The 22148-nt window shown below is 37.2% G+C and overlaps 1 protein-coding gene across 3 annotated transcripts in view; it reads right to left on the bottom strand.

Annotated features, from left to right (window-relative positions):
- Window positions 1-1167: 1167 nt before the first annotated feature.
- The window catches only part of LOC140548991 (A disintegrin and metalloproteinase with thrombospondin motifs 20), a 78090-nt gene continuing 57109 nt past the window's right edge, over window positions 1168-22148 (bottom strand). For all 3 annotated transcript variants that reach the window (XM_072672170.1, XM_072672171.1, XM_072672172.1), the window contains 10 exons: window positions 11694-11861; window positions 8231-8404; window positions 6322-6492; window positions 5781-5990; window positions 5500-5629; window positions 4397-4586; window positions 4095-4228; window positions 3694-3785; window positions 3498-3602; window positions 1168-3351 (listed from right to left, as the gene is read on the bottom strand). In XM_072672170.1, coding sequence (XP_072528271.1) covers window positions 3262-3351; window positions 3498-3602; window positions 3694-3785; window positions 4095-4228; window positions 4397-4586; window positions 5500-5629; window positions 5781-5990; window positions 6322-6492; window positions 8231-8404; window positions 11694-11861 — 1464 coding nt within the window. In that variant the 3' untranslated portion in view covers window positions 1168-3261. The remainder of the gene's footprint in view (window positions 3352-3497; window positions 3603-3693; window positions 3786-4094; window positions 4229-4396; window positions 4587-5499; window positions 5630-5780; window positions 5991-6321; window positions 6493-8230; window positions 8405-11693; window positions 11862-22148) is intronic.

Below are 22148 nucleotides of genomic sequence, written 5' to 3'. Positions count from 1 at the left end.
AAGGAATATACTGCGAAGATTAAAAGATAGATGTGAAAGTAAATGTGCTTGCCATGTGTGGTAGGATTATGCAGTTGAATGTATTTGTTGGTAAAAGGGATTTTTTACGTAGTAGAACTATTCATTGTTAAGGTAAAAACAACTATACAATATAACAGTTCCTAAGTCATGGCCTAATGACCTAATGACCTGATGTTTAGTTACTGACTCTCATTAATAGAATCCCAAATTATTGAAAACTGCTGTAAAATCTGTCTGGGTGGGCACATATAGACAAATGAAGGGTGGAGACCATCAGAAAAGAGCCAGCTGACCTTTGAAAACAGTTATAATTATGTATGTGTACTCTTTGGTGTTTATTTTTATTTGGACTTTGGACTTTATTTCATGTAACTGGAACATTTTTTTTGGCTGTTGAGCAGAGGGATGCCTGTGTTTAAACAGCATGGTTATAACAGGCCATATTGCTTTAATTACAACTACATGATCACAGAAATATGTTTCCACACTATTTCAAACTGATTTATGTGGCCAGATTTTGCAGCAGTTTTGGATGACTTGGGATTATCTGATAAACGTTGATCAAGTAACATTGTGGCTGCTACAGTAATGGGGCACAGTATCATGATTTAGACAGCTTGTTTATGCTGCTGTAATTCATCTATGCAATCAGATTTCTGTGTACTGTGGAACTGGAGCTGCCATATACAAGTCTGCTTAATGCATTTTTACTCTCATGCCGTCTGATTGTGTAGCATTTTGGCAGCAGTTTAAAAGTGATAGTTGAGTAATGACAACAGATTCTGTAAAAAGTGTTCATTTTATTATTCTTTTACAATCAGAGTTAGTTCAGTAGCATGACCTACAGAATTGATCAAAAATATTTTACTTCCTTCCTACTAAACATAGCACCACAAATCACGATTTCAGTATAAAACTCTACTTACTGACCATATACAGGTCAACAGGCCTCTTTAAATCTTTGGATGATGTGTGGTAATTTTACCACAGAACCTACAATCATAATCAATGCACTTATTTTCAAACTTCAAGTATACATATTAAAAATAATTATAGTTCACGTTACAAAACTTTAATTGTTAATATACCTGTATGTATATAAAAACAGATGTTTACATTTCTACACATTTCATGGCACATAGTGCATCAAGTAATCCTTTTATTTCTGATACAGACCTCATAGTTCAGTTGCCTATCAAAACAACATTAACCACAGAATTGTTAGCTGCTCACAGACTGCTGTCATATTGTTCTTTGAATCCAAAATGAGCCAACTTAGATTCCAGATATGCACCTATAAGACACAACTTTGGTCGAAGCTTAATTCTAGTTCAGTTATTCGCCACACACTACAAAACTCATAGTGTGTGCCACCAACCAACTGGAATCAAAGGCAAGGTGGCAGTTTCTGCATTACACATGTAAAGCAATGCACTCAGTTAACATGGCAATCCCACGCTTAAACATACAATTACATGTGCCACAAGTGTCTATTATGTAGGTGTTTAAAGGAACCTCCAGATCTGTGATGTGTTTAGGCCTTCAAAGAGCTTATTTCAGTCCAATTCCAGTACCGTTTTTCTAAATTTAGAGGTAATTTCAGTAGTAAAAAGCACCGTTAAGCCTGTAATTCTTTACAAAGTTAATGGTTACTGACACTTAAAGACATAATACCTTTTTTGCAACATACAGTGAAACATAATGGTAAGCAGTTGGTAGTAGTTGTAGCGAAACAATAATGCACATATCTACATATAATATTACACAATAAATAATGTCAAACATAAATAGCTTACAATATAATAAAATACATATTATGAATAGCCATGCTTGTAAGAGGTAGGGTCTGACTATTATTGTAATTACAAGTTAAGCAGCCAATCTCGATCTGAAATACACATGACCTGGCTAATCTAAATACTTTCTGCACTGAAGAAACTGCTGTAAATTAACATTTGATTGTAAAAGTATTGGATATTGGTTTATGACAATCCAGTTCTCCAAATCACACCAATACAACACTGGGGTGGCAAGTAATGAGAAAAACATATAAAAGTATGATCACAATCATGGTCATCTTCTTCAGTGATTGTTTTAGATATACATTACAGATTTGATTTACAGTGACTTCTACTCTGCAGTAGGTTTTACTTCACAGTGACTCCTAGTTCTCTCTGTGATGAGCTCTAAAACTAGGCTTTAAGGTATAGAGTGAATGTCATTGGAAGCCCTGTCATCATTTTAACAAACATGCTAATAGTTAGGATGATCTCAACACTACACCTCCCAAGTGGAGGCCCAAGTGAGTGAGAGAAGTGATATGCAAGCCACAGATATTTGCAAACAATAAAAACAGTTCCTGCTATGTACATTTTCACATCAAGCTATTTGCTATCGTCACATTCTCCCTCCTCTCCCACAAAATACATGTTTAATGAAATAAACAGTACATTTTATATAACTTCATACCCCTCACTCAGTGTAGTCACACTGACATTCATCTAGAGAGAGGGGGGTGTTTTAGTAGGTATTTCGGTTTTACTTCTGGCTAAGCCATAGAATATAATATTTCCACAGTCATCAAATAATCCCTTTTGGAGGATATATCGTTCTTCAAATGAACTTCAGTCTTTAGTGAGAACTAAAAAAGTACATCCTCAATGCAGTGACAAAAACTTTTGTTTTACTGTTCAGAAAGCTTTTGGCAGCTTTCCCTTGTTCTGGACATCTTTCAATCAGTTTGTTTGGAAGCTGACCGACTACATTTATGCTGTTTTCCCTGGGTAAAAGCAATGTGAATACTTGTGTGGTATGGGATACACCTCTCCAATTACAGGACAGAAGACCCTGACACTATTTAATACTTAAACCAAACTCTCACCATGGAACTGAAAGTCTGTATCTTCAGTTGTGATACAGCAGTTGCTTTAGGTAGTTATCAGTGCTAAAAAGATGAAGTGAGAATTTGCTTGGATCCAGTGTGCTGGTGTTTATTGGACGGAAACTTAAACTGTGGCTCGACTGAATCCTGATCGTTTACCAGAGCTGCCAAAGGTGGAAGGAGGGCGTTGCACAGGTGTGCAGAAAATTTGCTGCCAAATTCCAAAGAAAACGGAGGCCTCATTGCTCCAGCATGGAGGGCCACATCATAAACTAGTGGCTTTGGTGTATGTTTTACATTGTTTCGGTCTCTTAGAGTGGCTGTATACAAGGGCACGGTGTGGAAACTTGCAGACTTTTTTACTGGACCTGGACAAGGAGCCCAGCATGAGGATGAGGCAGACACTTTCCACAGAATCCTCCACAGCGCCCATAAATTCTCGTTCCATCCTACCAAAATGTTAAAAAGAGGGATATACATGTCATCAACTACATAAAAATAAGTGTTTGTAAACATAAAGCAGACATTATTTCACCATGGATCTTAACCAATTAATCACTATTATGGAAAATATATATTTAGTTCTTCTCTCTACCTCTGATCGATGGACTTTGACAGAGACATAATTTCCATTGGAGATCCATTTAGTTGACTCAGCAACTCTCAGTCCTGTTCCAGTGAGATTGATGCTGAACTGACCCTAGAAAATAAAGGAAATCTAAAAATAAATGCACTTCTGCTATAACAGTTGCACTGGATCCCTAATGAGTTGTAAAGAATGCAATTCCTACCTGAGGGCATCTGGCAGCACTGTAACAGTCTCCGGCAGTGGCAAATGGAACAGGACGGCCAAAAAGGGTCTGTGAAAACTGCACATCTGTAGCTGCAGTAAACACATAAGAGCAGGGAAACAAAACACATGACATAAACACTAAAAAGTTTTCGTGGTGTCCATCATTTTGTACACACAGAAATTCACAAATGCCCACACAAATGCACTACAGCTTTAATGTCTTCTAGAAGGCACAAAGTGCCAACCATGTTCTAAGTGTATTTTGTGAAAGAATCATGAAGCACTTAAAGGATTTTTTCAATAAATGAACACATTACAGTAAATGATTAAACAGTATTTATAACTGTGTGTGATCTTACTAGAGGCAGCTCATAAAGCAATCATTCACTTCTTGCTTACTGATTATTCGCATTGTGCTGAGGTCCAGTCTCACTCTCTGAAACAAAGTGTAGCCCACTGCAGGGTAGTCATTTCTGCAGGCACAATCCTGGCGCCTGCTGCCATTATATGGACACTCAAATGGGTTGTTCAACCTGGTTTTAGACATTACACGAAAGGAAAAAATAGAAAGAAAATTTAGACCATATCAGTACAGAAGATCTAAAAGACCTATAATATCTGCTTTACTGGAGCAACTGGCATTTTAAATTCAAGATACAATTTCTCATGTTACTCGCATAAGATGATGATGCAAATAATACCTGTATCCAAACACCTCAGAGTAGTTGTCAGTTTGGCCACTACGTAGAGTCACATACTCTTTTGGAAAGTTGGTCTGCATTTCTGTACAGTAAATCTGGATAACTCTTGATTGAACTTTGAGGTAATGTTCTCCATCTTTTCTAATGCCTTCCCTCATCTGCAACTCCCGGCAAGTGGAGAACAATTCACCTGAAATATAACCAAATTAGTTTAAACAACAAAAAACAGTAAAAGTATCTTAATACAAATGGAAAGTAATGCTGATACCTCCTATAACTTCTAAAGCACATACTGAAACCCATTATGCGAGTGCATGTGCGGTGGTACCTGCAACTAAGCCAGCATGTGTTCGTTTCCACTATACAATAAATAAGCCAACCTCCCCACATTCTTCAGTCTTTTAAATGTTATGTCCATGTGGACTGAGACACTTTTTTTCTTGATTGGCATTAATACTTACCCGCTGAACTCTCAGTTCAACCAAGCAGATCACTGTAATTTTTCGCAAACCTATCTTGGCAGAAAAAACGATGGCAGAACGCTCTAGCAGTGTGCCAAAATCTAGCATCTGACACCCAGAGAATGAACCTGCAAACCTTGGCAGTCGGCCTTCCCTGTGCTAGGGTCAAACGTGAGGCCCCATTCGTAAAGTCTGTGCCTCACCAATCAAAAATCACACACCAACAGTTTTGTTAAGGCCTTCTTGACGGCAGGGGCCAGGGTATTATCGCTTCAAAGACAAATAGCTTCGAGCAAGGTTGAAAATCAGAGCCTCGATTTTTTTCTGCTCTAGACTGTAAAGAAATAAGCTGACTCACTCAAAACACAATCAAGTCATGGACTGACTGCTCAACACAGCCAATTTAATGTCATTACATTACAAGCATACTCTTATGTGCCTGAGCAACAGCCACAGGCAAGATAACTGAAGAAAACCATGTGCAGGATAACTGAGCTAGAAACTGCTTTCTGGCTGAGCTGTACTTTACTGGGCAAAAGTTTAAGAAATAAAAGGTCAAAGCCTCAGATCGGAATTCTGGAAATGTTACAAGCTTAGTGACAGCATTGTAATACTAAGCTCAAGAGAAATAGGAATACTTACATTGTCTCAGTTTGCAGGCTGCCCTAGACACAGGCTTGCTTGAGAGAGAGCAGTTTTTGGAAGGGAGATGTTTAGCAGTGAGACACTCTATGTTCCTCTCCATCACCCCTGCACCACATGTCTGAGAACACTGATGAACAAAATGCAAAAAATGGTAATCAATATTTATTAATAAAACCATGGAAAATCTTACAAACAAGAGCCACAATGCAATGCATTATAGTTTAAACATAACATGTTCTTAACTATTTTACAAGTACAAAAAAACTACACACACACACCTTGCTCCATGACCCAACTTTCCAGTATCCATGTGCTGGGCACTCTGGCATTTTGCATGGCTTAGTGTGGGATGGAGGAGGCTCTGGGCACTCAGAAGGTGAGGCCTCTGTGTAAGACTGGGCAGCAAACACCTGCAAGTCTGGCGTTGAGGGCACTGCAGAGCATGACACCATCCTCTGCTGGTAGCCTATCCCACAGCTAACAGAGCACTGAAATGCAAAAAGACTCTTACAGATACATGTATACTGCAAACCTTTATCAACAAGACTTCCAGACAGGAGCTCATGAGTTATTTCAAACATTCATATAGATCATTTCTATTTAGTTTGGATGAAAAGCTAATAAGTGACTTATGTAACAACAGAGCACTTTTCAATCAACATATGAACAGAACATCTTTACTTCAGAGTTATGGCTGAGAAATAACACAGAAATGCTCTGTGGGAGTACTCTGCTTCTCTCTTTGGTTAAAAAAAGAAAACCTTACTTTGTAGTAGATAAAGTAATAATTAATCATATAATGTAATATAGATGTGTAACCTGTGACCACGCTGCAGTTACCCAGACGTACTGACAAGGCACGCTGAGGCAGGACTGATAAAAGGCAGGTCTGGATGAGGGGTCACACAGGCTGTCGAGGACAGGGGTCATCTCCCTGTCCATACAGAGCACTGTTCGATGCCTTATTGCTTTTCCACATGTGGCATTACACTAGACAAACACACACAGAAGAACATAAATAATTGACACATATCTGCAGTATGATTCTTGGGATTTGTTAGTACCATATTTACCTTATTTCTCATATGGATGTACTGAAAGTGAATGAAGTCTGAAGAAGGCTACTGTTGTGGACCCTGCTCATAGCTGGACTACATAAGTTTGCTAAGGCTGAAAATCTTCATTTTTGAAGTATACAAAAGAATCGCTGAGCCAACTGTATTCATAACACAGTGAAATAACAACACTGTCATAACAAGTGAAATTCTCCTCTTCTTCCAATTATTGTGACACCCTCTAACTGAGCATATTATACTACTCATTGTGTGTTTGTTATCACTGTAGTGGTAACCTATATCAACGGATCTGCTGTTGTACCAGACGTTCTACACAAAAACAACAATGTCCTCCCCCATTGTTTTATAGAAAATAAGGTGAATAATTCAGGGGCAAATTAATTAATTTCAAACCAGTACCTGACTATTTCGTTAAAACAGTTTTTATCACAGAATACAGTTAATTGTTATTCTGTGTTTAAAATACCTTATCATGACTCTTATCATTGATAAAGAAACCTGAGCTATTTGTTTACTTTGCTGTCCTACCTGACTTTGATTGCTGACCTGGAAGCAGCATTATGGTTCCTCTAATTACAGTCATTATTTTTGGTGAGGAAGTTGTTCTTACATTAACATGCAAGAGCCTAAGATCACAGTGCTGTGGAATCGACAGGGTCATGAGAGGACTGACCAAAGGGGGCAGTGTTGTGCTGCTTCTAACCCAAGCGCATTCATCTCCAATAATGGTTAGTTCATTGCGTTCTCAAGCATGTAACATAAACATCATGTCAAGTACTTCTATACCACAAGGAAAGATATCTGCAGAAATATTTCTAAAAGTGGAAAATCAATTACATGATTATTACATACTAGTACCATTAAGATGAGTCTTAATTGGAAACAAAAGTTTCACTGACAACATCTCACTAGGAGGTCTTGTTTTTGTTTTAGACCCATAAATGGCCCTCAGACTTTTGCTTTGAGTTATAAAGGACAGACAAAAAAAGATGATGAGAAGAAAATTGAGTATTTTAAAGGCAGTATGACTTTGTGTCTGTGTAGAGGCAGGACAGATTGAGATCAGGACTTTAAGCCCTCTCTCTAACGTATCATCCTGTAGTGATGTTATCATTCAGACCCTCAGCTGAGGCTTCATTCATTCATGTTGTCTTTCTTTTTTAGTGTATTCCGCATTTCTCTCTTTCATGATTACTATGATTTTCTACCACACCATCTTCCTTGGTCATACTCTTCTTTGTTCTAAGCAGGAACTTATGAGAACATTTCCAGCAGTGCCTTTAAAATACTGTTCCTTCAGACACGATTTGCTCTGGATTAATTAAACCAGTATGGTAGTCACCCATAAGTCATTTTTAACAGTAAAATTAAATTCCTCTATGAAATGAAATGCTTACATTGCCTGTCAAAGGCCTGGGTTTTATGAGTTTGCTAAAGTTAAAAACTGAGGGTCTCTTGTTAGTGTGTGGGCTTGTTCAAACACCTTTGAACATTTGTGAGTGAAGAGACTAAAGAATCACTGAGCCAACTGAGGTGCCCGACCCACGCAAAATAATAACTTTTAGCATTACATGCACTTAATCAATGGTTAGTTGTTAAATAAAGTGACCTAGATCTGAAGGCAAAACAACCAAAACAACAAAAGTACTGACCTCTGTCCACTCAGTGGCTGACCAGGTATAGTGGTGGCAATCTGGGAGTCGACAGGACTGCATGCTGATAGGACGAATTTGGTCATCACACTTCTCTTTTCCCACACGACCTTTGCCCTTCAATCTGCAGTACACCTCACGTGTCTGCACACCAACTCCACAACTGACTGAGCACTGTTAACAAACATATCGATTCGCAAGCGGAAGCAAACACACATCAGACTTAACTTCATGAAGGAAGTTTCATGCAATCTTTAGAAGTAATATGTTGGTATTTTATAGGGGCTGAAGTATGAAAATTGGTGAGATATATTCCTATCCCTCACAGCTGCAGACAGAGGGAGTTACACTCAATGTCTATATTGTTTCAGTCAGCTGCAGAAGAGGATTTGTTTTAGTGGATCCAGTACTGTTCTGGAGGGGGGACGAGATTTTGAAAGTCATTAAACGCCATCTGTTCTTTTAAGTTGTGTAAGCACTGATTCCTCAATCCAAAATGGTCTTATTTTGTCTTCGGCACCTGCATTATACAGCTATTATGTCTTACTCCTAAGCATAATTCAAAGCTGATGCAAATGTTTCTGTTAACCTTAATTTGTATTGTCTGTAAGGGCTGTGTGCTTATGTCAACTAAAATCTTATCTTTTGAAAGCTGATCTTTTTGAAGTCTCCATTGTCATATACATACCTGCACTGCTAACGCTGTTTACCTGGCTTAACTGCATTTGATGTCTTCTTTCTTGAAGACATATTGTGTCCAACACACATAGATAGTTTACTTTGTAGTTAAAGCAGGCTTTGGTTTGGAAGCAACACAAAGGATGTGGGATGAAATTTGATCTCAGCACTGTGTCTAATCAACAGTGTGAGGATTGAAAAGTTTGAAGCAACACAATACTATGTAATCTGGACATGTGTGTGACAGAGCTAAAGCAGCTATAGTACTATTTTTGTTCTTGTGATCATTTTTGCTTGTTTTTTATCCTTGTCTTTGAGTGTCCAGCTGTCTTTATTTTTAGAATAATAGACCACATAGTGTTCTAGTTGTCTGTATTCTGTATTGAGTCCTTTCAAGTGTTAGATGTGCTTGTCTGTAATCAAGATGATGAACAGACAATTAAGCCAATCTTCGAATGTAACGGTACTTTACTGGCTTGTAGCAGGCATTTTCCTGAAGTGTCCACTAGGGTGCAACTAATGATTATTTTAATAATCGATTAATCTGTCGCTATTTCTTTCGGATTCGGAATCAGATTAAAAATACATTTTCATGTCTTTTTTTTAAAATAGAACATTAAATAACAGCAAATAAGTGTGTACAATAATTCAATAATAATAGATTTAATTAAATTAAATCAAATTTATTTTTATTTTTAATTTATTACATAAATTAAAAATAAAATAAATTAATAATGAAAAGTTGCTGATGCAAACACTGCACTGTATGGGAGTGAGGCGTGAGACAGGATGAATTGCCTTTAGTTTGTATGTAGTGTCTTTATTCATACTTAAAACTTAAAGCTTAATCATTAATTACCACCATTGTGTACAAGTTACATTTAATAGCATAGAGTGAGTGCATCGTTAGGTTTCCTCACTTCAAAACGGAACAAACTCAGGATACTGTAGTGACGTACCCTGCTGTTGAGCTCCATTCACCCTTATCCGTGACTCCAACATGTTTCTGTTTTAGGTGCTGTATCATCATTGTGGTGCTCCCATGCCAGGTCAAATCACTTTTGCAAAACTTGCATGTTACACAGTTTTTAGTTGTATGAAGGGTAAAGTGCTCCCACACTTTTGAGAAGTTAAGACGAACCTTCTTTTCTGCATCGGTAATGTTTCATTTTTTAGGAATGTATTTACTTTTTGATGTTAAACTTATTTTGAAGATTACGCCTTGCTTCGTTCAACTCGTTTAGCTCTTACAGCTCTTATTTATTTATTTTTTCCAGCATAGACGAAGCGCAGCAGGTGACGTAAGCGGATACGATAAGGCAAGTAACATAAATCGTGCAACACAACGAATCGATAAGGAAATTCGTTGCCAACACTTTTAATAATTGATTTTTATCAATTTGTTGTTGCAGCCCTAGTGTCCACCCAGCACCTCCTAAATAAACACACAAATACATTGCAGTTTTAACCACTCCATCACCTCCCTCCAACCAAGCTCCCCCAGGGAACTGTAGCGAGTAGAGAGGCTGCTGAAAGGCCTGAACGGTGGGCTGTGAGGTTTCCAGAGTTGTCACAGGCATGGATGTAAAGATATAAAACATGTCTTTATGCTCTAGTTGTGGATTTCATGGTTTATAGTGGTATGTGGAGGAGGATGATTGCTTCCAGACCCCAGTAGGAGAGGAAGAGGAATGGGGGTCCTCACTGGGGAGTAGGGGGTGGCATCAGTGGACCTGGGAGAGTCACTCTGAACCTGCCTTAGCACAGCCAATGAGATTTCATGGTTATTCTCCAAGGGTGGGTATTACTTTGAGGTTAAATAGGACGCCAGTAAGTGCTTTACATTCAAACCTGTTCCTCTAAGTAGTTCCAGACGAGGCTTTCTCTGTTTATATCTGGCCTCAGGTTGAACTTACAGAACAAGAGAAATGAACCCCTGGGACGTCACTTGCTTTACCCACACATGCATACACACTTCATTTCGTTCTACAGTGCATCCCATGATGGATTGTGTAAAATGGGGTTAGAGTAGTGATAAATTTGGGATTGTCTTTTGTTTGTGGCTCGCCAGCTGTGTGTATGCATGTGTGTTTCCTGCTTTGACGTGACAGTATATACCAAAAGAGTGTCACCCTGCATAAACTGCGAGATGTCGTAAGTGTGTGGTCGGCTCCACCGCGCCTGTGACCTTCTTCTTTCCACATTTCACATACACACGATACTCCCACAATACTCCCAATCTTGATCAGGACATTTCAAATATTGGTTAGAATCAGTTTTTAAAACTGACCTTTTCTAAATTGACCTAAACAATTTGTAGTTACATTGACAACATATTTTAAAAATGCTACTATGCTACTTGATCTGTTTAATGAAAAGGATAATATCCAGTTAAATTTTCCTGGCAGATGAAAAGAGCACATTTACATCTGAACTCTACTGCATCTAGTCCTATTACCAGTACATTTGTGATATTTTTGCGTATGTGCCTGAGACATCTGACAGACTTTAACATTCTCTATGTAAGGCCTCATTTATGATCAATGCAAGTGTACACTGATTTCTGTTGTGAAAGCAATAAGTTATTGGCTTAAATGTATGTAGTTACATTTTTTGCCTTAATGAATGGAATTGCCTTTATGTGTCTTAATGAATAAGCTTAAATGGCAGTGTACTAAGTGATTTAAGATACAAAAGGCAATCTGTAATAAAAGAGTCCATCCCATGGACCATGTCACTATGTTTCAGTGATACTTTCAAATGGCTAATAGATAGTAATACAGACCGTTTTCCACTTGTTGGTCTTCCAGCTGGGGCATGGTCCCATCCTGCAGAGCTTGTGTGTGCTGGGCTGGCGAAGATGTGCACAGTGCTCCTCCTTTGTCTGAGTCTGATTGTGGTAAACACATGCAAGGTCTCTCTGCTTGGTCCCCTTTCCACAGGTCACTGAGCACTGTAGATGAGACAGACATGAGCTCCAGATAAACTACATTCACATACAGTTGGGAGTATGATGCAAGGGAGTGCAAAAAACAAACCATACACATTTCAGTCTAACAGTCATTAGTTGGACTGGGTATTGGAAAGAATCTAGCAATAAAATACATTTCATGATACAGGCGACGCGATTCAATATATTGAGATACTGAAAGCGAGGATATATATATATTGCAATTTATAATATTTCATATTATAATAAGTGGGAAGACAGTGGAGTACAACACTGCTATTTAGCAGTCAGGGTTTAACCCATTAACGTGGCAAGGTTTATTACACACAAAGGTATATTATTCATTTACAATCATTCTATTCATTCTATCAAGCTATTCTTTAGTAAAAAAAGTTTGAAATAACACTAGAGCTGGGCTATATTTTACTGTATTATGATACATTTTGTTATTGTGATGCACAATATTCTTTTGTTGCTTTTTGTAATTAGATAAAGTGCAGCAGATGTTGAATAAAAATCATGAATGGGAGAGTATTTGAATAGTAGTTTTTAAGAATCTGTTGCTACTGATGTATTTAGTCTGAGATCACATGTGTTGTGATAAATGTTATCAAAATATGGTGATATAGTATTTTTACCATATCACCCAGCCCTAAATAACAGTTGGCAGGCCATAGGCTGTTTATGTGTTTACACACAAAATAAACCACACCAACCTCTGCTGTAAACTATTAATTCAACAGTGTTACAGTAAAACAATGCAATACTAATCAATGTTTTAACACCCCTAGTCATTATGGGCTTATGGCCGTACAGTCTAAAAATCCAATTCAGAAACACGTTAGCAAACGGCCTGATCAAATCTTATATGTGTTTTCATAGCAAATCAGATTTTGGCTGCTTTAACTGTAAACATTAGTGTGATATATGCAAATCAAATCGTTCCCTCATGGTTCAGCGAACTTTTGTGGTACAGCTACTACTTTTGAAGGCAAGAACTGTTGCATTGAAAAAACATTGACAAAGCAGTTGTGGGTCACATCAATGGAGTATGTTGGACAAATCGGTAACAGTTAGTAAACATCTTGTGCCACAATTAAGACATCCATATCCATATCAGCAAATTTTCAGCCCACATATGCCATCGACCAGTATTTCTCTAATCAAGATTTCACAATGATAAATATATGATCCATATTTTGCTATCAAGGATTACAGCAGTCACGGGACTCTACAGTTCCTCATCCAACCATTAGAAATACAAGGAAACAGGAAATAGGGACTTAGGGATTTAGGTGTGCATTCGACAGAAAATATGTCATTGGTCTGGTCTTTTTTTTACCATATCTGACACAAGCTCAGTCAAAATTCCAGAGTTTGTCTGTGAACTGTTAAGTAGAAAAATGCATTGAAGAGCAGGTACAAAAGAAAGGGAACTCCTTACAGAAGAGCAACCTTACAAGATTATTTGCCCTTTTTTGCTGATCTGTTAAAATGATTGAAACTATGATTTAAAAACCGAACAATCCGAGCTGTGAGATTTGTGATTTGTTACACACATTATAACTCACATTTGAAGTTACATTAGACCTAAACACTTTTAACATAAAATCAGAATGCACTTGCAATCAACTTCTGTCACTGCAGGAAAAGAAAGTCACACCTTGCTCCAGTTTTATGCACCCTAACCCCTTCAAATTATCCAACCCACATGCTTGCTATTTAGGATCTAAAATAAAACACAAACTCTATATGTTGAGAATTAAATGACATGTGAGGACGGAGCGTTTTTTTTCTGTAATTAAAATGGCTGTTCCTCTATTTGAGTCCATATAATCTGGCGAACTACACTTTTTACGGAGCATTTCACTTTTCAACTTTTTGTGACAGCCCATTCTTAATTCACTTTCCTATATAAATTTCAATTTGCTTAACCCCAACTAAAGTAACGTGCTATCTACTGTGTGCTAAGGATAGAGAGTTTAAACTCAAACAAATGTGTGTGCATATGGGAGAGACAATGCAAAAAGAGAAGCCCTAAAAGCCTCAATGCAGACAATCATCTGGTTTCAATAAACATGACTTAAACACATGAGGAAAGTTTCTCAGAAAATATAATGAATCAGTACAGGAACCTTAAGGAAAAGCTTTAGGCCTCTTTCCTTAGACTACAAATGAAAATGCTCTTTCTGTGTATGTATGAGTAGATGTTAATTAGAGAACAGCTAATTCCCTCATGCTGCATGCCGCCGTCCCAGAATCTGGACAAAAGATGTTGCCTATACACTAAACATATATAGCTTTATGATCACTGCCTGAGCATATTTACAAACCCATAAAATAAACAGTGTTGTTTTTGCTGCTTAATCTTGGATTGGAACATTATTTCAGTGACTTGCATTTTCATCTCATAGCACACCCAAAGTCATCAAAGGAAACTTTACTAGATTCATGAGACAAGGGGTAAATTCAATCTTTAGACCACTGTTAGATGTTAAAGATGTTGTCTATGAACGCCAATTAAAAACATCAGTTGCTCTTTCTAGAATTAAAGAGGTAAAATGACTGAGAACTGTTAGAAGACAGTTGCTAATTGGCTAATGCTACAATAAATTACCTTGAGACAGTATTCATTGAAAACTTTCTGAAACAGAGCACACTAAGGCAAGACTGAGTCAGCCTATCTCTCTCACACACACATGCTCAAACACTATCCATCACAAACGTGGCAATTACGCAGGCATGTTAAACACAGGGCTTGAGTTTTCTGACAGAGAACATCAAAGTATGTTGTGCTAACCGCCTGATCCTAAACATGCAGGTAGAGAGAGCAGGAGCCCTCTGCTCAGTCCAAACATGATAGCATTCCTCTACTCCTCAAGCAGAGGCAAAGACCAAGTCTCAGACAAACATGGCCATTGGTGGTGAGGTGTGGGGGTGGGGGCAAGCCCCTCCTCACTGCTTTAACAGAATGAAAAAGGAGAAGAGGAAAAAGAGAGAGAGGGAAGAAAGGCAGAAATCACAGCCATACGGAGTAGCGAGGGAACAGTATCCGACTGTGTGATGGGGAAAGGACAGGGAGAGGACAGGCGCAAGGTAGTGAGCTTTCCTCATTCACTCATCAAACTCATCTGTTACACACTAGGTAATCAGAGCTGATAGTGGAGAGAGCTGGCATGGACTGTTGGAGCAGAGGATGTCTTCACATCTACAGGCAGAGAAGAGAATACTACAAGGAAAAAATCAACACTGCACAGCCTGCTATCTATTCTAAGGTAGGAGATTCACACATAAAAAGGAAAATGCCTAAAAGCGTTTCATCTTTTTCAGTACAGCAATAGGAGGGGTAGATGTTTAGCCTGGGCAAAAATACATTTTCCAGAATAAAATATTTTTTAACTAAAGATCACTAAGAAAGACTTTCTTTCAATGCTTCTACTTTCATACTTTCATTATATGTTTTACGATTTTGTACACTTCAGGGTTTTCCATAAGTTGTATCCTTTAAACCAAGGTGTAATATAGTGGTAACACAGAGGTAAAGCCAAAAAAACCCCATATATTTTCTTTTGGTACTTTGTTTTCATACAATGCAATATCATACAATGTATGACTGCTTTGCAAGAAAATATATATTTGAGCCCAATACAATACAATATCTTGGGCATCAGATAACATATTTGCAACTACTTCATGTAATAAGCCTCTAAAAGGTGGCTTATACAGGCATTACACACTTCTGACGTCTGGCTCCTATTACCACCATTGTGAACCATTTTAACTCTGTAAATTTCCAGAGGACGATGCAGTTTACAATGAACTCTTCTAAATTGTATGTACATTTAAAATACTGAATGATGCAAACCAAATGTGGAAAAACTGTCTCACTTTAATTGATATTATTGTATGCAAACGATAAACAGAATAGGACTGTAAACTTTGGCCTTGTCCTGGTGCCCCAGCTGTATGCGGACAAGCACAGCCCAAACCAGAGATGTTTCTGAGAAAGAACACTATAGTTCTTTCATCTGTTCATTGTGGTCACCTGCCAAGTTTAATTAAGTGGCAAACCAAAAAAAGTTCATTTTTGTAAAAGGCAATTTGCTTGAGGTCAGGACTTGGTGTTGGACCACAATCAACATTTTTGGCACTCAATAAGTGAGCAGGGCGTTTCCAGTCAGCTTTATGTAGATTTGCCTAAATGCACTACAATGATAATTAATATCTGCTGTTCACCTTCAGGAAGATCCTAACCGAGATCATATCTAAGAGTGAGTAAGTGTCGAGGTTAAATACCATTCACATTGCATAGAGAAGAGATAGCTGGAGTTGATAACAGACATATGCGAGACAGAACCTCTTCAAACATCCCAGCAAATCATTTTCATAATCCCTTTCATATGCTAAGATATCAGTGGTCAAGTGCCAAATGGACATGACAAAGCCAGCTTACTAAATACAACAACATAGCTGTGTAATGTATACATGAAGTTGAAAAAAAATGCATTGCAGACGGCTGGAGAAGTGAGTAATGTAAAACATGCTGTGTTACTATGTCAAGGTCTTCTTTTGCAGAAGGAACGAAACCTCATGCTAATTTAGGAGCACTCAACATGGCAGCAGCTGGTAAGACTGGTGCATTTGTGGAGCAGGGTGTCAATGGCAGCCTCATAGATCACACACCTCATAAACAGCCACACTGATCAGATCAGCACTTTATGGCTTCATTCTTTTTTATGTGTAACAGATTAAACTTATAAATCTCAGTCTGATGTATATTGTGTTATGTATCTTGTGTGACAAAAGAAAGACAACTGCTAAAATGCTAAACAACTGCGTATATTTACTGTGAAAGAAGCAAGAATACTCAAAAGGAAATGCAAGGAGAGTAATTAATATGCCAAGCAATCTGCCTGCACACAGCCTTTCCACTTAGAAAACCAAGTTAGCCAAATAAACATTGTTATAAAGAGCACAAGTTGTCTTCAGCACATTTGACTATGAAAGTCAACACCACCAGCATGTCACCTCCAAGAAGACAAAAGGTAACCTTTTTCCCTATCCGCAAAATGCTTGACTGGAACACATTTAAACATATAACTTTAAAGTTGGCTCCTTTAAGGTGAGGCTTCCACTGTATAGAACTTCATACAACAAATGTTTGATAAACATGGTAAGCAATGTTAAAGGTAGGTATAAATTTTCCAACAATTTTATTTTTCAACTTCTGAGGCACCAAATAAGTCGACATGCACTACACGTCCATGTTCGGCTTTCATAATCTCCAAAGAAAAGTACTGCAAATAGAGTGCAATGCTCTGAGGCAGCTGCAATGAACTTAAAGTCACCATTCCCAAGGTCAAGTACCAGCTAAACAAGTATAAAGCCACCCCCCCCCACACCCCCCTGTTTTGGGCAGTATAGTAATGGAACTGTGTTCTCTGGAGTGATAGCGAACCACTAAATACCTTTGGGATAAGTTGGAGTGACATTTGTGATCCACAACCTATCATCCAACATTAGTACCTGGCCTCATTAATGCATGTGTGGCAAAATGGCATCAAACATCTTTCAAGCAACTTTCAAACATCAAGTGTAAAATATTCCCAGATGAGAAAAAGGTGTCACAATAATTGAAAGAAGAGTGAAATTTCGTTTAAACAGCAGCAATATAAAAAACAACAGCTGGGGGATGCCATATAACAAAATGTGTAGGGCAGTGTGCCTCCAGGACCAGGGTTAAGAAACACTGCTCTAAACAGCTCTAAACAACATTAAATAGTGTAAAGAATGTTAAATGGTTGGATTAGCACAGCTGGCCACAGGTCATAGGTCCTTTAATGTCATTAGTACACTACTTCAGACTGCATTCACTTTTAATATGCCATGACAGTAAACCATAAAAAGTGACATGCCTGGAAATTCTAACACAAAAGCAGAAGAAACAAACTCCTGAATGTGGGTGTGACGGAATAAGGTGGATAAGGTCTTGCTTAAGCCCAGCACCCGCTCCATATGTGTCTCGTTACAAAGAATGCTCAGCTAGGAGGAATGTGTTAAAAGTATGCCCCTGTCATGTGTCCATAAAATGAGACAGAGAAAACAGTGACGTTGCATTAAGATGTTATATTTACTAAGTCAAATTTAGCCTTTGGATGTATTTGAGGACTCAAGTGGTGTGTAACAAGCTAAGTCTGAACAGTGTGTTTAAGGATAAAATGGCATGAACAGTTGTGTATCTTGTCATTAACCAAAATATATTCATGGTTAGATTCTTAAAAGGCAACACTAGGCTGACCTAGAGTTAAGAGCAAATAATCTGCATGCTTTTTCTGGCACTCATCATTTTTGACAGTGGATGAGAACTATTACTCAATATTTGAAACCATATTAACAGAACTTTTACAAATTAATATTGCATATTATGTAGGATTTATTGTTTTACATTTTTTATCATACTTTTTTCTGTACTTCTGCTTTTCCATTTTTGTCTTTGATGTACAATGTCCCATTTGGCAATCAAATAGGTACAGACCACCTGCATTAGCTCATAAATATGTTAATTTTAAATGGATTTATTGAGGACATTTGTAGACATAGTCCAGTGGTAATAAGAGGCTTTATGAATATGATTTACATATTTGTGGCATTGTGTGGTTATGAGTAGGAGTTTTATTATCTGGTATCGTGCCATGACAAAGATTATTATTTGCCTTAATGCACAAGCCACTCTTGGAGACTCAGTTACTGATATTTTGTAATTACACATGAAACAGGTTTGGATAAGTAATACTGACTAGCACTCTCAGACATAGATACACTGGTATTTCCTCTCCATCTGTGCACCAGTCACTCTATACACAGTTCAAGTAAAAACAGACCAGACTGGCAGGTAATGATGGAACATATGCAAACTGAGAATGAAAGAATGAGGTAGGTATAAACACAGAGTAATCTAATCAGTTCAATTAGTGCAAAGAAGTTTAACAATTTTTTTGGAGACTATACATTTAACGCTGGTAGTAAGGAATAAATCTACATAGCAAATACTAGCAACTTACATTTAACACTTCATTTAAAACATTTATTAAGATTTGTTAAAGATACATACAGCAGTAACGTCTTCAGCAACAGTTTCAACAGCATTCAACAAATTAAAAAAAATCTTGGTTACACACCAAGGAAAGTTTGGACTTGAACACAATGTCAAGTCAAGCTTTCAGATTACATAACAAGCCAAGTAAAGCTTAGACAAACTATTTCCATAAGACTTATTATATATATATATAATATAGTGGGTGTGACTAGTAGGTGCATCAGTGCAGTATACAACTACAACACACCTTAATCCAAATGCAAATTATATTAGATAGAAAAAACATGCACCTACTAGTCACACCCACTATTATTACTATATATATTATACACACTATTACTATATATATTATATATAATCACTAAGCAAATGTTAAGATGCTCAATGGCAGTATTTGCTTAAAATTATTTCTAATTGGTTTAAACTGCAGAATGTAAAAAAAGACTTTAAATTGTAAAAGATGTCAAAAAAATGTCAGGTGACAGATGTAATGTCAAGAACTTAGTTCTAATGTGCTTATAGTCTGTCTGACATGCTGACAGAATTTGTAAACACTCAGTATGCACTGTGTACGTGACATGTTGCAGTTGTATCTTTTGGATCAAGTTTGGATTCCATTTCAGTCAGCTCATGAAGTTTGGATCTATGTGTAAAGAAACATTCGTCCACAGTATTATTATTTATTGATTGATTCATTTCTGATTATTTATTTATATACAATTGTTGCAAACATGTGATGTGAATTATATATATATATATATAAATGATGTATGTTTTATAACTGAAACTACACTACAGAATGTTTCCTTTTTTGGCTACACATTGTCTAAATAAAGTGATTAGACATTTGGTCTTGTATAATAAAGAAATAATATACATATGGTACCTAAAGAGTTGCAACAAAACTGCAGTTTCCCACCAAGGTGACTGGCAGCCTGATCTATTTCCAAAATAGTTATTTGTCATATTATATTTTATATATAATATATATATGGTTTATCGTTGATTGTTTTCTTAGCATATCACTTTTTAAATGAAGTTAAATGCATATATTGTAACTGTATAATAGCATTACAACAATTATTAAGTGTCAACAAAACACTTTTTAGATATACTTGATGTAGCTGCGAAACTGATCACAAAACTGATACTCTAGAGGGCAATCCCAAGATTTTCACATTTCTGCACTATTGCCACCCTTTGTCCTGGCATTGCTGGACCAGGTCCTAGTACTTGGGGACTTTCAGTTTAATCATGATGGTTATGATGAGTAGTGTAGTTTCCTTCCCAAGTCCACCCTCATTTACCATGCTTAAGAAGCCTGCAGAAGGCTCTTCTTGATATTCTTGGAAGAGGGTGGCTCCTCCCTAATCAACTGCATGTACAGGGATGGTCTCATTTCGATCCGACTCTAAATCTCCTCAAACCACTGTAATTACTGTATAATTCCCTATCATACTACGACAGAAATAGGCCTTTACCCATCCTGCGCCCTTGTTTTTTGAAATACATAATATTTTCTCAATACCTCACTACCCCAGTCTGGCAACCATGTCACTCTACAAGTCACCGTTGCATGCCAGGATATGACGTTACATGGTGCAACTGTTTACAGCTCTCATGGATTTGCTGTAGGTCCTGTATCAGATGATTTTGCTAAAGGAAATCACGGTAATGTAATGTAATTAGGTGTTAATGGCAGTTAACAGGAATGGTGTAGATTAAGTCTGAAAAAAAATCAAGAAAACCTTTAAAGAGAACTGTTTATATGATTGCTAGAAAGACAAATCAAAACCCTTTGACTGCAAAAAAACACTGGGACATCTCAGACACCAAACCGGCACCTTTGAAGTGGTTGTGCACTGTTCTACTGTGCAGTGACACCACAAATATAATCTTCATTGAAGAGTAATCTGAAAACAAGTCCTGTAGACTGATGAAGTTAAATATAACCTTTTAGCCACAATCAACAAAGATACGTTTGGGAAAAAAAACAAAAACAAACAAGAATTAGATAATTTGTTAATGAAAACATCGCTCCAACTGCTTGTGTTGCAGCTAGTGGCCCAAGGAACATTTCAATGGTAAAGGCGAAAAATAAATTAAATTAAATACCAGCAAATCCTAGAGACAAACATCATGCTGTCTGTAAGAAAGCTGAAGACGAAAGAGGACTGCTTCTACAGTAGGATAATGATTTTAAACGCCTCAACATCTACAATGGACTACCTCATCAGGCGTGAGCTAAACTTTTGCCATGGCCCTTACAGTCCCCCATACTAAACATCATTGAAAATCTGTGGACAGACCTCAAAGGAGCAGTGCCTGCGGTACAGTTTAAATATCTGACAGAACCACAATTCTTCTGTAAGGAAGAATGGGCAAAAATCCCAGTTCAAAAACTGAAAAACTATAAATATATAAATAAGCACACTGGGGGATTTTATTTTAGTTTCTTTCAAAAATTGGTTCAATACTTTAAAACATTGTAAATACACAAAATGTACAAGCACTGATTAATATTATTATTTTCGTGAAGGCAATGTGTGATAAGTCTCAGTCCAAAAGCATCACAAAAACCCACATGACCAGATGCACCAACTAATATTAAAACTGAATTTGCAGTTGACATTCTTGCATTCTTGTCTGGTTGCAGTTGTCTGGGAAGTCCAAAAAGCAAATGGATTAAAATGTTATAAAGGTTACACCAGAAAAAGAAGATCTTATTCATGATCTCTGGTTTATGTTGCAGAACTTTCCTATTACTTTTGATTAAGAAATTTCAGAATAATAAGAAAAGCTAAACCGTAGTGAGTCTTAAGCATTACCACATGGCGATGAAAAGACCCTCCCTATGCAGCCTCTTAGTCATTATGCACTCTGTAACACACTGTTCAATGTTTTCAAATTAATCTTTAGCTAATAAATAAAACATCTTCAAAAATCTTTTTGGTTCCTATTCCACTGATGACCTTTATTCCTAAGATATCCACCTTACTATATCTGATATCTTAATAATAGTAGTTCATGATCATATCAGCATATCTTCCAGGGTTTGCTTAAATTTCATGTAGGCATTTGGATGTATTTATAAAGCTAAATGATTTTACACATGAATACTAATAAACCAAATTTTTGGTATAAGATTAAAATGTGAATATAAACAGTAGGTAACTAAGTGTGCAAGACTCGTA

This window comes from Salminus brasiliensis, chromosome 2 (genome assembly GCF_030463535.1).
Source record: "Salminus brasiliensis chromosome 2, fSalBra1.hap2, whole genome shotgun sequence".
Lineage (NCBI taxonomy): Eukaryota > Metazoa > Chordata > Actinopteri > Characiformes > Bryconidae > Salminus > Salminus brasiliensis.
Note: the sequence above shows the minus strand (reverse complement) of the source record. Positions and strands in the feature narration are given on the sequence as shown.